Below are 14,216 nucleotides of genomic sequence, written 5' to 3'. Positions count from 1 at the left end.
GCTATATCTGTATACCTAGATAGATCTAGATATATAGAAAACTTTCTAATGATTACCAATCTGAGGATTAGAAGGGATGTTTGACTAATGTTCAGTTCCCCATCACTAAGAATAACAACTAACACATAAGGTTTATAGTTTAGGGAGCCTTTGGCATAAATGATATAATTTGATCTTCATAATACTTATAAGCAGGTATAAGTATTTATATCCTTTAAAATAAATGATAAAATGAAAACAGTCTAAATGTCATTCAGTTAAGAGGTGTAATTAGGAAGTAATTCTAGATTTTTCAACTCTTAATCCTGTCTCTACATCGTACTGTGTAGTGGGTGAAATAATTATTTGCCAGTGGAGTTGAATCCTGATTTAATTAAGATACTTTCCAGCTTTAAATTTCTTTGATTGTGTGCTAAATTCAATAAGGGTGTGGTTTGGAGAAGGGAAATGAAAGGTTATGAAGTTCGACTAATGTGGTGGCAACAGTGATAGAGGACAAGAGAAGACAGATATGAGGAACATAGAGAGCAAAGAGCCTAATATAATGTAGGGTTTTGGAGCACAGGTCACTCATAGAAAAAAAGAGATATTGTGAGGAAAGTAAAATATTACATACAGACCAAGGACAATGAAAAGACCACTTAATTTGGGGATTCCAGGGTTCACATTGACCTTAGAGAGAGCAATTTGTTTAGTGTCAAAGGTTTGTGGGGTTCAAGGGTGAAAGGTAAAGAAGTAAAAAGAACATAGATGTTCCTTTGGATGAGTTTGGTGGTGTGGGAGAACAGCCAAAGTTTAGTAGATTGTCATGGTCAAGCGAGGGTTTTTTTAGAATAAGGGAGGTTTTGAACTTATTTGTTGGGGTAAGAGAATAAGCCAGTGGGGAGGGAGCGATTTAAGTGACAAAGGGATAACTGATAAAGTTAAATTCTAAGAGGTGAGGGGTGGGGTAGGAATGGGATCCAAGGTAGAGCTAGAGTAACTGTTTTACTTGAGAGCAGAGTCTGTGTCATATTTATGTACTGCTGTTTTTATCTCCATCAAACCTGGAAGAGTACTTTGTCTTCAAAGTGTCAAGGCAGGAGCATAGGACAAGGAGTCTACTCCCAGCTTTGCCATTAAAACCCTATTTGATCTTGGGCAAGTCATTTCCCCCTCCTCGCCCCCCGCCCCCCAAGGTATTATTTTATTCATCTGCAAAATAATGAAGGGAACTGAATGGTCTCTCAGCCCTATAAGTCTCTTACTAATTAATGGGCCAGGGTTAAAGTAGGGTTTGCAAAGACCCTGACAGTGAGGACTGCCCATGTGCCCCAGGCTGTAGTTTGGCATCTCTGAGGACTGGGAAGGTGGGACAAGGCCTCTGACCAGTGGTATGGTCAACCCTGCTGTGCTTGTGTCAATCCTCAGGTATGGCAAGCGAGTGGCAGACATAAAGGAAAGCAAGGAACATGTAATTGCGAACAGGTAAAGGTGGGGGGTGGATTCTCCAAGAGGGGATGGAATGGGAATCTCTTCTAGTCTTTGTTCTTACCCCCAGTTTCTGAACAGTCTTATTGCCTCAACCCAAGAACTTGCTGCTACTCTCAGATTCTTGTGTTTTCTTACAAAGTCTAACTGTAGCATTGAGTCTTCCTCTGCCTTTGGAGAGCTTTTAAGGGTGGGTGAGGCCATGTTCTCATGTCCACTTTTGTTTCTCAGTGGCCAGTTTCACTGTCAACGACGTCAATTTCTGCGGATGGCAGTGAAGGAGCTAGAGACTGTGTTAACTGATGAACCAGGACTACTGGGTCCCAAGGTAAGAAAAAGAAATGTTGGGAGGGAAATGATGATAAAGACTCTATGTGGGAAGTGACTTGGCATTCATGAATTTTTGCATTTCTGAGTCTTCTGATATCTATTTGTATTTGTATAAGCTAATCCCATCGAATCTTCTTGGAGTACCCCAGACTTCTTGTATCTCTTTTTTGAGCACTATCATAGCACATCATTTATTTTAGTATTTGTGTACTTATCCTCTATTTGAGTATGAACTAATTGAAGACAGAACTTGCTTTTTAAAAATCACATAATGTCTAATAAATTTTTCTAAAATTTAATTTGATAGGGAGGAAAGAGGATTGACTGTGAGCTAATGTCAATACATCTACACTAGAGGCCCAGTGCACTAAATTCATGCGCGGGGGGGGGGTGTTCCTCAGCCTGGCCTGTACCCTCTCTCAATCCGGGACCCCTTGGGGGACATCCCTCTCACAATCCGGGACCACTGGATCCTAACCGCTCGCCTGCCTGCCTGCCTGCCTCATCACCCCTAACTACTTGCCTGATTGCCCCTAACCACTTGCCTGCCTACCTGATCACCCCTAACTGCTCTCCTGCCTGCCTGATTGCCCCTAACCGCCTCTGCCTCAGTCCCCGTTGCAGCGGCTTTGTCCAGAACGATGTCTGGAATGACGTCCGGAAGGTCATTCGGCTGTCCGGTCTAATTAGGCTATTACGCTTTTATTATATATGTACATGTCTGATTCTGTGCCACATAGTTTTCTGTGGGTCTCTGTGTTTATTGGACACTATTGTTGATGTGGCTACACAATTGTATCCATATACATATTATGATAGTTTTCTCTGTGCTTTGAAATCCATTTTTAAAGTTGGAAATTCTCATAGTCCCTGTCTTCTCCTTAGGCCCTTTATACTTTCATGGCCCTGTCCTTCATTCGTGATGAGGTCACTTGGCTGGTTCGTCACATGGAAAATGTCACCAAGACAAAGACACCTGAGGACTACACTGACTCGTTAGTACTTGACATGGTTAAAAATCTTGACCTTAAATGGACTGAGAAAAGGGACAGGCATCAAATGACCTCAAAATCTTGACCTTAAATGGACTGAGAAAAGGGACAGGGAGGCATCAAATGACCTTAGGAAACCTCTGTTCCCACCCTGTTATCACTGTCTTTTCTCAGTTCATATTTCTAGTCTCATACATCTCTCCGTTCTCATCATTGTCTTTGTAGGAGCATCGCAGAACTGCTTTTCTTGTTGGAGGAGATTAGGGCACTGGTCCGAAGACACATCAAAGTGCTACAGCAATACCACCTCCAGTACCTGGCCAGATTTGATGCTCTTGTGCTCAGTGACATCATTCAAGTATGTTTAATTGATTATACTTTGGAAATTTCAGGGTGATCCCTAGTCATTTCCCCTGGAGAACACCCTGGCTGAATCTCAAAAAGTGTGATTTCCCCCTCTACATTTGTTAAGAGAAAAAAGAAAGACTAATAATCTCCCCCTACTGCCCCCAAGGTGAACCTACACAGAAATAGGAGAGAAAAATAAAGAGAAATTAGGTGTTAGCAGGGCAGGGAACCCAGGAAGTTTCCTCCATCTTTTGCTTGGTTCTTTCTGTTTGTGGTACTTAATAATTCTTTCTATCTGCATACACTGACTGAACCTTGTGGTCCTCATTTCTATCCTCGTAAAACATATGTGCATTTGATGGTAACTCCACCTTCTCTCTTAGAACCTGTCAGTGTGTCCTGAGGAGGAGTCCATTATCATGTCCTCATTCGTCAGTACTCTCTCTTCTCTGAATCTCAAACAAGGTAACTGGAGGGAAGTGGAGGAGGCAGGGTATATGTGAGGGTGAACATCTTTCTTTTTCCCTCTAGAAATATTGATCTCTTGAGCCAGGGAATGGGACAAGATGACTCCAAAGAGCATCTGCCATTCTATATAGTTGGATATAGAGTGCTGCTTTATTATTTCCTTTTAAACTTCTTTCATTTTTCTTGCAGTTGATAATGGAGAAAAATTTGAATTCTCTGGATTGAGACTGGACTGGTTTCGCCTACAGGTAAATCTGTTCCTGTTAATGACTCCCCATTCTCAGGTTCTCCCTCCTCCATAATCCCTTCTCTTTTTATCTCCTAAGATCTGCTATATGGAGTGATTCAACATTGAAAACTGTTAATTGGACAGGAAAAACCACAGCCAAACTGTAGCTCCAAGGCTGTTTTTTTTCCTTTCATTTATCTTGTTTTTCTCCACCCTTTTCCCCAACTCCAACCATAGGCATACACCAGTGTGGCTAAGGCTCCCCTGCACTTGCATGAGAACCCTGATTTAGCCAAGGTGATGAACCTTATTGTTTTTCACTCCCGAATGCTGGATTCAGTAGAGAAAATGCTGGTGGAAACATCTGATTTGTCTACTTTCTGGTATGTCCTGATTCAGAGCTCTTTGTCAGTTCACCTGATCTCTTGCATGGCCTCTGTAATTGCCCTAGAGTGGTTCTCAACCTTCCTAATGCCGCGACCCTTTAATACAGTTCCTCATGTTGTGGTGACCCCCAACCATAAAATTATTTTCGTTGCTACTTCATAACTGTAATTTTGCTACTGTTATGAATCATAATGTAAATATCTGATATGCAGGATGTATTTTCATTGTTCGCGACCCACAGGTTGAGAACCACTAGACAGATGGGAAAGTCTTGTTTTTTGTTTTTTTTGAGATTTCCTTAAATGCAGATGCTCAAACTCCTCAGGTTACTCATTCCAGCTTCTACTTAGTAATAGGAATGTGAGGCTAATTCCCTTTTGTTCTGGCTTTCTTTAGGAAAACCATTTGGACTTTACACAGCCTTCCTTTTTCTAGGATAATTCATCAATATATCTTTTTTTTGCACTGTTATCTTTGGAACCTTCTTTTATTCTTAGGTTATTGTGATTTAGTAGAGACATGCAAAATTTGGGGGTTTAGTGGGGAGAACTGAAAATAATCAAAAGGGCTGGAGAATAAGGCATTTGGAGAATAAAAACTAGTTTGTCTTTCTTAGTATCATTTATTAAGTGACCTTGTACATAATTTTACCCATTGAGCCGATCAAACAAACAACACAGCATGTTGTCTCTTCTCTCTGCGTTGAATATAGATGGAGAGATATAACACCCATGTGTGAAAGGAACATCATAATATTTGCAGATGTAAGAAAGTGTAAAAAGAGTGTATGGTATTCAGAGAATGTAGGTTGAGGAAAGATCAATCTCATGGAATTAATCTGAGAAAGTTTTTTAGAGCCCGAGTGTCCAATTTTGGAGTAATGTGAATCAGTAGTACTGAAACACTTCTAAATTAGGGGGAATGGCCCAAATTATGCAGAGATTCTGCGGGAGGAATAGCAAATTTTGTATAAAGAAAGGGAAGAAAATTAGCCCTAAACTGCTCTTGAGTCCAGTATAAGAGTCTGAAAGGGTTGTTTCTTGAGTTCCTGTCTACCTTAAGGGTAGGAAAATTAAAAAGGGAGTGATGAATATCAACAGATATTTGTTGAAAGAATGAATACTGTCTCCACTTCAAAGTGACCTAAACCTTGGTTTAAGTCTCCTTCCCTTTTTTTCTGCAGCTTTCATCTCCGTACCTTTGAGAAGATGTTTGCTATGACCCTGGAGGAACCTACCATGTTGCGTTATGCCATTGCCTTCCCCCTAATTTGTGCTCATTTTGTTCACTGCACTCATGAGATGTGCCCAGAGGAGGTGGGTACCCTGAACTCCAAACCCTGTTATCTCTCCAATCACATCTCATTCGTATTCCCTCAAAACACAATTCCAAGGGTTGATTTTGGTCCCAAGAAGGGCACAAACATAGGTATGTGATATGAGTCCCCAAGTGTCTCAGCTTTATGTAGACTATGTTCTCTCTTGGGTTTCAGATTCCTTTTCTGTAGAAGAGGTAGATAGCTCAGGTCAGAGGAGCAGAGCAGTATTATGAGGAAGAAGTGACTCTCCTGGTGATGATAATTTTTTCCGGGGTTCCTCTTTCCCAAAGTACCCCCACCTGAAGAACCATGGCCTTCATCACTGCAACTCCTTCCTGGAAGAGTTGGCCAAGCAGACCAGTAACTGTGTCCTGGAGATCTGTGCTGAGCAGCGAAACTTGAGTGAGCAGGTAGGTTCGGTCCTCTCCCTGTAGAAATTTCCCCTTTGCCATTCCTCTGTGTCTTTCTCTCTAACTACCTTTTTATTCTCATCAATTGTCAAGTTCTCTAGACCCTTTCTCTCAAGTAGAGCTAGAGCTTCGGTGTACTTGAGTTTATGGTAGGATTCTTTTCTTAGTGTAGTCCCTTAAGTCTTTACTCCCGTAGGACTAGATAGAGGTATCTAAAAATACTTATTTGAACAGCTGCACTCCAACAAAATCTGTGCTGTCATTTGTAGAGTTCTGAGAGATGAGTTAACATTCTAATTTACTTCCCTTCTCCCTGTCTTGTGTTCATATACTTGGACAGTGGCCCCTAGATCACCTGTCTCGTCTCACCTTTCTATCTATGTGCAATCTAATCTGTGGCTGTCTGAATATTTTTAGGCACCTCCTCTGTGTTTATCCTCAGGGCTGCTTTCTTGTTTTTGCCTGCTTGTTTTTCTCTCCCCTCCCCTCCCTTCACTGACTCATAGCACCTGGTCATGATTAGCTCAACCTAAATTTCAGAAAGCTTGAGAATGAGGAACTTGTTTTACTGTTGCCCTGGAGTCTTTTAGGATGCCCAGACTACCCACCCTTCCTGGGTTTGAGACAGGCTTTGAAGCAACTTTGGCAGAAGGGGATCCAGGTTGTGTGTGTGTGTGTGTGTGTGTGTGTACACATATGCACAGTTATATTATTACATAACCTTTATATTTTCTTATTTGTAAAATGGGGATAAAATAGTTTCTTCATAGAGGTATCATAAAGATTAAATGAAATAAAGTATGTTACATATTTGGTATATAACTCTCAATAGATGTTAGCTGTTACATTATTTGGTACTTATTGGGTACTTTTTGGGATGGGGTCCTGGAAGGAAGGCATACAGTCCCTGCCCTAGGGGAATTTCCAAGTTTAAGGGAAAAAGAGGAAAAACACATGTTTAAAAGACATTTAAGTAATTAATGCAAGGAAGATGTGCAAGCAAGTACATTTATGGATATATTCATCACTCAATTTGAATAGTTACTACATGCAAAGGACAAAGTTTTGCTCATTGCTGAATCAGGATGACTAAAACATGTGAGCAGTGGTTTTCACACCCCCCAGAACTTTTGCAAAATGAATATTGGTCCTTCCAAAGTTACACATTTGAATGATTAATTAATGATATTGCCATAACTAACAGAATTACATTTTTTGGCATTAATTTTGCAATGTATCACAGACATTTTCACATGATTTCAAGGTTGACACATCTTTGTCTATCAAGGTGGACTTGATTTTTTTGGAACAGTAAGGTCTATCTTAGATTTTCTGTATGGATAACTGGGATATCTATCTGAAGAAAAGAGATCCAGAACTGATGTTTAAACTAGCTAGCAATAAATATGGTATCTTATTTTAAAAAAAGAAAGAGCCCTAACCGGTTTGGCTTGGTGGATAGAGCGTCGGCCTGCGGACTGAAAGGTCCCAGGTTCGATTCCAGTCAAGGGCATGTACCTTGGTTGCGGGCACATCCCCAGTAGGGGGTGTGCAGGAGGCAGCTAGTCGATGTTTCTCTCTCATGGATGTTTCTAACTCTCTATCCCTCTCCCTTCCTCTCTGCAAAAAATCAATAAAATATCTATATTTAAAAAAAAAAGAAAGAAAGAAAAGAAGTAGAAAGAGAGAGCTGGCCACATTGTGAGCTCTGAGTTTTCGGTGGGCTGTGGTAGTGTGGGTTACTGTCTCCACTGGACAGTATATGAAGGAATGCAGCAAGTGGGATGGTTGTTCCATAACAGCAAAAAACCCCAACTAACTTCTAGGTTGGAAGACCCTAGAAAGTGCAGTTGAGTGGAGCTCTTAGATTGCATTCTTTTTACTTGACTTTTTCCATTAGGAAAGACTCTCTTTCAGATGTGGGTAGGGGATTGAGGATCTGATCCCTGAAAGACATGGCCATGTTAAGACTTTGCGCTGAAACATGGGGAGATATTTAATAAAAACGAAAAGAGGTGAGCACTTTGTAAATAGGCCCCCATTAGAGAAACAAATACTGGGAGGAAAGAGAGAAAGGCAGAAAAATAAAAGGACAGACAATCATGGAGGAACCTTTTTATAATTGTTAGATGGGCTACTTGGCAGGTTTAGGAACTAATCTCATTTCTTTATTCACTGGTGTTTTTTTCTAAAGCTTCTGCCTAAGCACTCTGCTACTACCATCAGCAAGGCCAAGAACAAGAAAACCATGAAGCAGAGGCAGACGCCCAAAAAAGGAGAGCCTGAGAGGGAAAAGCCAGGAGCTGAGAGTCACCGGAAGAACCGCAGCATTGTCACCAAGTGAGGATCTGGGCTCTAGAGGACCAAATGGGCACTGCATCAAAGAAGGGAGAACTGGGAAGAGGGAAGGTGATACAGCAAAAGAATTCAGGAGTGGTGGTGAGGAATGACATATGGAACAGCACTGAAATGTGAATTTTCTACTTTGCCTTTGTAGCTGGTATCAATGTGTACTGTCCTAGGCTGAGTGTTCCTAGCAGATGAAAGGGGTCTGAAGGTCATGGCCCGACAAATCCTTCCCAGATAATAGCAGGTAGAGCCAGACCCATAATCAAGGCTCATTATACTTTCTCAATTTTACGCAGCATGGACAAGCTACATGTAAACTTGACAGAACTGGCACTGACAATGAATCATGTACACAGCTTCTCTGTATTTGAACACACCATATTCCCTTCTGAGTATCTCAGCAGCCATCTGGAGGCCAGACTCAACAGGTATCACTCTTTCCTTGTCTTCTAAGTTTGTATAGTGTGTTCATTTTCAAAGTTGGATTCCATTAGATTCATCTTGGTGGTCATGCTACACCTAGAAATTTTGATGCCGTCAATCTGGCATAAGTTCCCAAGAATCTCTATTAAAAGGGAATAAACAAAAAAGAACACCAAACTTCTACAGGTGGGTTTGATGAACAGCCAGAGTTGATCACCACTGGTTTAGAAGAATGAGCAGAGCCTTTGCAGTCAGCACAACTGTGTTGAGATCCTAGTTATTAGCTAAGACACTCGAGTAGGTTATTCAACTTGTTTGGGCCTTAGTTTCCTACCCTGTAAAGTAAGGATAATGATATTTATTTTATAGACAGAGAATTGAGAATTACCTGTAATTGAGAATTGGTAGAGATTATAATGAGTGCAAAGTTCCTGACATACATATGTATAATAGGCCTCCATAAAATTGATTCTTTCCCCTCCACTTTACCCCTCATTTCTTTACCCCTTGCCCCCAAAGTAGGAGGAACATTCCTTATATTGGAATTGGGCACTATAGTTAGCAATTAGGGGAGTGAGGAGAAGAGTTATTGCAAACAATCTCCTAATATTCTATGTTTTCTTTGGGAATATGTAGTATATTCAGTCATTCATTCAACAAATTTTTATTGAACAAGCAGTGTTCAAGAAGCTGTTAATACAGCAGTATACAGAACATAAAATTCCCTACTCCCAAAAGCTTGCCTTCTAGTGGGGGAGCTTGCCTGGTATGTTCAGGGGACATGGAGGAGATCAGTGTGGCCAGTTCATGGAATAGAATGAGCTAGGGCAGCGGTCGGCAAACTGCGGCTTGGCAAACCGCGGCTCGGGAGCCACATGCGTCTCTTTGGCCCCTTGAGTGTGGCTCTTCCACAAAATACCGACTTCTGCGCATGGGCCACGAAGTTTCAATTGCACTGTACTTGTGCGCCCACACGTGGTATTTTGTGGAAGAGCCACAAAATACTCAAGGGGCCAAAGAGCCGCATATGGCTTGTGAGCCGCGGTTTGCCGACCACGGAGCTAGGGGGAGATGGATAGGACGTGAGGTTAGAGAGGCTGGAGGAGCGGCATACTGTGCAGATGCTTCTGTGTCAATGTAAGGACTTTGGCTTTTATTCTGACTGTGATGGGGAGCCATGGCAGGGTTTGAGCAGAGCAGCACAAGATTTCACTCAGTATTTCCATAGGATCACTGTGGCTGCACTAAGAGAGCAAGGACAGAAGGAGAGCAGATAGTTAGGAGTCTGTGTTTTCATTGTAGGGGATGCAAATTATTTTTCAATTAGATTTTGCTTGTGTGACAGCAAATTTAGTTGTTTTTTTTTTCATCCTATACACTAGCTATATGGAAAGAAGTATCTCAGGTGCATAAACAACACCAAGAAGATGACAAGTCAATAATTGTCCATGTATAAACCTAGAAAAGCTGGCAGTGGTTTCTAGGCCTTGGAGCGGCATGGGTGTGATAGTCTAGTTTTCCCTGAATATCTCAAATACTTTCTTTACTGACATCACTGTTCCTACAGCCCAAACATTGGCCTGGAGGTTTGGCATCAATGAAAATTATAAAATAGATTAGTCTTGCCCCCAGTCTGTCCCGTCTGTATTTTTCCCCCTCAAGTGGTTTCTCTGGGGATCAGGCCCTCCTGTTCCCTTCTTCTTCCCTACCATAAATATTTTTCCCAAAACCAAAACAAAAAGCTCCCCAGATATCTGTGGCTTTAGGAAGAATCTGACTAACTCATTCATGTTGAGGTGCAAATGACTGACAAAGGCTTTGACAAAGTGCTATGTTTCTCCTTTCCCTACCTTTTAACAAGGGAAAAAGCCTTAGGACTGAATTCTCAGGTTCTTGAGGAAGGTATTTTGGAAGGAAATGGTGGTACAGTGGGAAGGGGTGTTCCTGTGTGCCCCTAAAATAATACAGTAAGTCCTCATTTAACATAGTTGGTAGTTTCTGTGATTTCAAGTGAAACAACATGTAAGAACCAATTTATGTATATAAAAGCCGGTCACTATGACGCACACAGGGGAGGCCAACTGGCCCGATTGGGCCCCTGATCGCCCCCCCACCCCCGCCAACTGCCTGTGGCCCCTTCCCCCAGCAGGCCTGGCCCCCGGTCAACCCCCACCCCAATAGGGGGTGTGGCTTGCTGGCCACCCTCCTACGTGCCCCCCCCTTTGCCAGCCAGCCCGATCGGCCCCCATTGGGGCGGGCTGGCTGGACCCCACCCGTGCACGAATTTGTTACTGGGCCTCTAGTTTTACCATATAAACAAGAGTTAAGTTCCTATGGCATCTCATCAATTTTTCAATGAAAAGATCAATGCTAAAACAAACATATATTCTTGAAGGACCTATGGCACAGTGTGAATGGTTATCCCACCTTCTCTAGGGTTGGCTATAGCTGCATGCCAGCCAAGTATGCTCCTCATCCAGCTCTGGCATCCTCTTTGGCCACAAGGAATAGCACTGCACTCCCAAGGATTGCTAGTTTTCCATTTCTGACAGTGATTGGTCCTGCGAATGCAGGTGGTATGAGCCCTCAGGTAGAGTTAGATGATATTTGGGAGCCCAGGTCTTTTACCACCTGACCTAATTTCTCCAGAGAAGGCAGAAGAGCATAGTTAGGAATCAAATGTTATTGGATTCAAGTCCCAGCTCTGCCATTTACCAGCTATGTGGTCTTCACAGATAGTAAGTGACTTACTATCTCTGTGTCTTAGTTTATTCCTCTGTAAAATGGGGATAATAATTGTATCTATGTTACTGGGTTGTTATGAGGTTTAAATGAGATAATGTATGTAGTGAAATCATAGCACAGCACCTGGACCACAGTGTAAATGTGATAACTGTTACTATGTTTATCATTTTGATTGTAATTATGATTTTTGTCACCTAGAGCCATTGTGTGTTTGGCTGGCTACAATGCCACGACTCAGGAGATTGCAAGGCCTTCTGAGCTATTGGCAGGAGTCAAAGCATACATCAGTTTCATACAGTCACTGGCCCAGATTTTGGGTGCAGATGTTTCCAGAGTCATCCGCAATGCCCTCCTGCAGCAGACACAGCCACTGGACTCAATTGGGGAGCAGACTATCACCACTCTCTACACAAACTGGTCAGTGTTGCTCATCCTCTCTCTGCCTTACCTCTTTGTTACACTTTTTCCTTACACCAGGACTCAGATCCAAGTATTTTAGCTCCTAGGGTCACAAGCCCTCAAATGAAACCTTGTTTCTGTTTGACGACTGGGGGTGAGGCAGCCCAGATTCCCTTCTGTCCACCATGAGGTTTCTTTCTAATCTTCCATGTAACATCCACTGACCTACTCTGTAACAGTTAGACCTTTTCCTGTTAATTTCCAGTTCCTGACCTTCCTTTTCTGGATTCTGTTTTAATTTCAAATGATCTTTCGTCCTCTTTCTGAAGTTCTCTTGTTCCTCTTTTCACCCAACTTCTTCCTCTGAAAACCATTCTAACATTATCTCTCTGGAGCACTAGCTTTTCAGTCCCAGACATGACCATTTCCCTAGTAGGTTGCTCTTAACAGGAAGGGGGCCTCCTCCCCAAAACCAGAGGTAGGAGCAAAATGTCCTTTGAGATTTAAGGTTAGAAAGGAGCTGGATTTCTACCTCCCCAAGCCACTGGGTGGCGCTCTTAATCCAATATCAGCTCAGCAATAAGGCTGGAAAGAACCCTTTGAGTAGGGGGAAAGACAGACTAGGTTTGCAAATACAAATGCCAACAAGGACCCAGGAGGGAAGGGACCTGGGTGTTGTGGGTTAGGTGAGAACTTTGGGTAGTTGGGGAAGGCATGCCTCTCTAAAGGGGGCAGCGGCCACTTAGCTCCTCCTGCTCGCTGCCCAACTGCTAGTAAATCCTTATTTTTAATGTGACATCATCAGTTTCAAACTTTTGAACAACTTGTTTAAATTTTAAAAACAGATCACATTTAGTGAGTGAGTTTGGTCCACCGTGGTTAGCTTGAGACATAAACCCAGAGCTAGTGCCTGGATGAGTGGCATGGGTTGTCCAGGCCCTCCTCTGCTGACAATGGCTGGAGGCCTTCTCAGCTTACTCTGAGGTCAGGAGGGTATATTTGGAGACTGGATGACTCATGTTCCTGGGGCTTCTCTCTGTCCAGGCGCTTTGACTTGAGATCCACTTCCAAGATCCTAGGTTTTCAGTCCAACATTCTCACTGGAGAGATTGAGGCTAAGTATATTTCAGAGGAGCCCAATTAGTAGGAACTTTTTTCTTGTCATCTTGGGCTTGCCTTACCTGACAGAGGAAGGCCAAAGGTGAGGGGAGTGCAGTAACTGGAAAAGAGCAGGGGCTGAGGGAGGGGAGTGCATTTGATAGCCCTGCAGATTAGAGGCAAGGTGGAATTACATTACTGCTAGTTGTTTTTGCACCAATGGTTTGGGATGTTAATTAGGGTGTTTTACATCTTCTTTGAATCTCTTCTCTCCACCCCAGCCTTTGGTGGAGTTTCTCTTCCTGAGCCCAGTGGTAGTGGTAGGGAGCAATGGTAGGGAGAAGGGATTGAACACTAATTTTTGTGCTTTCTTTGCCAACCCTTTAGGTACCTAGAAAGTCTGCTTAGACAGGCAAGCAGTGGGACCATCATTCTCTCCCCAGCCATGCAGGCCTTCGTCAGCCTCCCCAGAGAGGAGGAGCAACACTTCAGCGCAGAGGAGTTCTCTGACATCTCTGGTAAGCCCAGGCCTAGTTGCCTCATCTAGGAGCTGAGTCTTTCCCCTCAATACAGTATCTCAGCCTATGGACCTTATCTAAATTCTCTCATCTTCCCAGAAGCTCATTCTAAACTCTCAGCATCTCTGCTAAATTCTACTTTAGGGGCAATAAAAAAGATTCTAAGCAAGACCCAGAAGTGAGGAGTGGCCTGGTGGTTGAAGGTGGAGAGGGAAAATGAGGGGGAGGCCCGGCCAGAATGGCTCAGTGGTTGAGCATTGACCTATGAACCAGGAGGTCACGGTTTGATTCCTGGTCAGGGCACATGCCTGGGTTGTGGGCTCCATCCCCAGTGTGGGGTGTGCAGGAGGCAGCCATTCAATGATTCTTTCTCATCATTGATGTTTCTATCTCTCTCTCCCTCTCTGAAATCAGTAAAAATATATTAAAAAGAGGGAAAAAAAGAAAAAGGAAAAAAAGAAAATGAGGGGAGTTGGGAATGGGGCAGGGGTACTCCAGTCCCTGAAATGATTTATTTTTTGAAGGGTAGTAAATAGTTATTTTTCCATCTTCCCAAAGAATAAAATAGTAGGACATACATATAATGAAGAGTAAAAGATAAATGTAAGGAGGATATTCTCATGCTTGGAATTATTATTTTTTTTAAAATTAAATCTTTATTGTTCAGATTATTACATTTGTTCCTCTTTTTTCCCCCCATAACTCCCCTCCTCTCAGTTCCCGCCCCACCCT

At 42.6% G+C, this 14,216-nt stretch overlaps 1 protein-coding gene across 1 annotated transcript in view; it reads left to right on the top strand.

Moving 5' to 3' along the window:
* NCKAP1L (NCK-associated protein 1-like) overlaps positions 1-14,216 on the top strand; it is a 46,809-nt gene that overhangs the window by 14,100 nt on the left and 18,493 nt on the right. Inside the window, exons 10-22 of the mRNA XM_005869112.2 lie at positions 1,411-1,467; positions 1,702-1,798; positions 2,686-2,795; positions 3,018-3,150; positions 3,524-3,605; positions 3,798-3,856; positions 4,075-4,220; positions 5,408-5,540; positions 5,833-5,952; positions 8,147-8,292; positions 8,598-8,729; positions 11,668-11,886; positions 13,354-13,484. Of these exons, the coding sequence (XP_005869174.1) occupies positions 1,411-1,467; positions 1,702-1,798; positions 2,686-2,795; positions 3,018-3,150; positions 3,524-3,605; positions 3,798-3,856; positions 4,075-4,220; positions 5,408-5,540; positions 5,833-5,952; positions 8,147-8,292; positions 8,598-8,729; positions 11,668-11,886; positions 13,354-13,484 (1,565 nt within the window). The remainder of the gene's footprint in view (positions 1-1,410; positions 1,468-1,701; positions 1,799-2,685; positions 2,796-3,017; positions 3,151-3,523; positions 3,606-3,797; positions 3,857-4,074; positions 4,221-5,407; positions 5,541-5,832; positions 5,953-8,146; positions 8,293-8,597; positions 8,730-11,667; positions 11,887-13,353; positions 13,485-14,216) is intronic.

The sequence above is a fragment of the Myotis brandtii genome, unplaced genomic scaffold, assembly GCF_000412655.1.
Source record: "Myotis brandtii unplaced genomic scaffold, ASM41265v1 scaffold29, whole genome shotgun sequence".
Taxonomy (NCBI): domain Eukaryota; kingdom Metazoa; phylum Chordata; class Mammalia; order Chiroptera; family Vespertilionidae; genus Myotis; species Myotis brandtii.
This window is presented reverse-complemented; position numbering and strand designations above follow the sequence as displayed.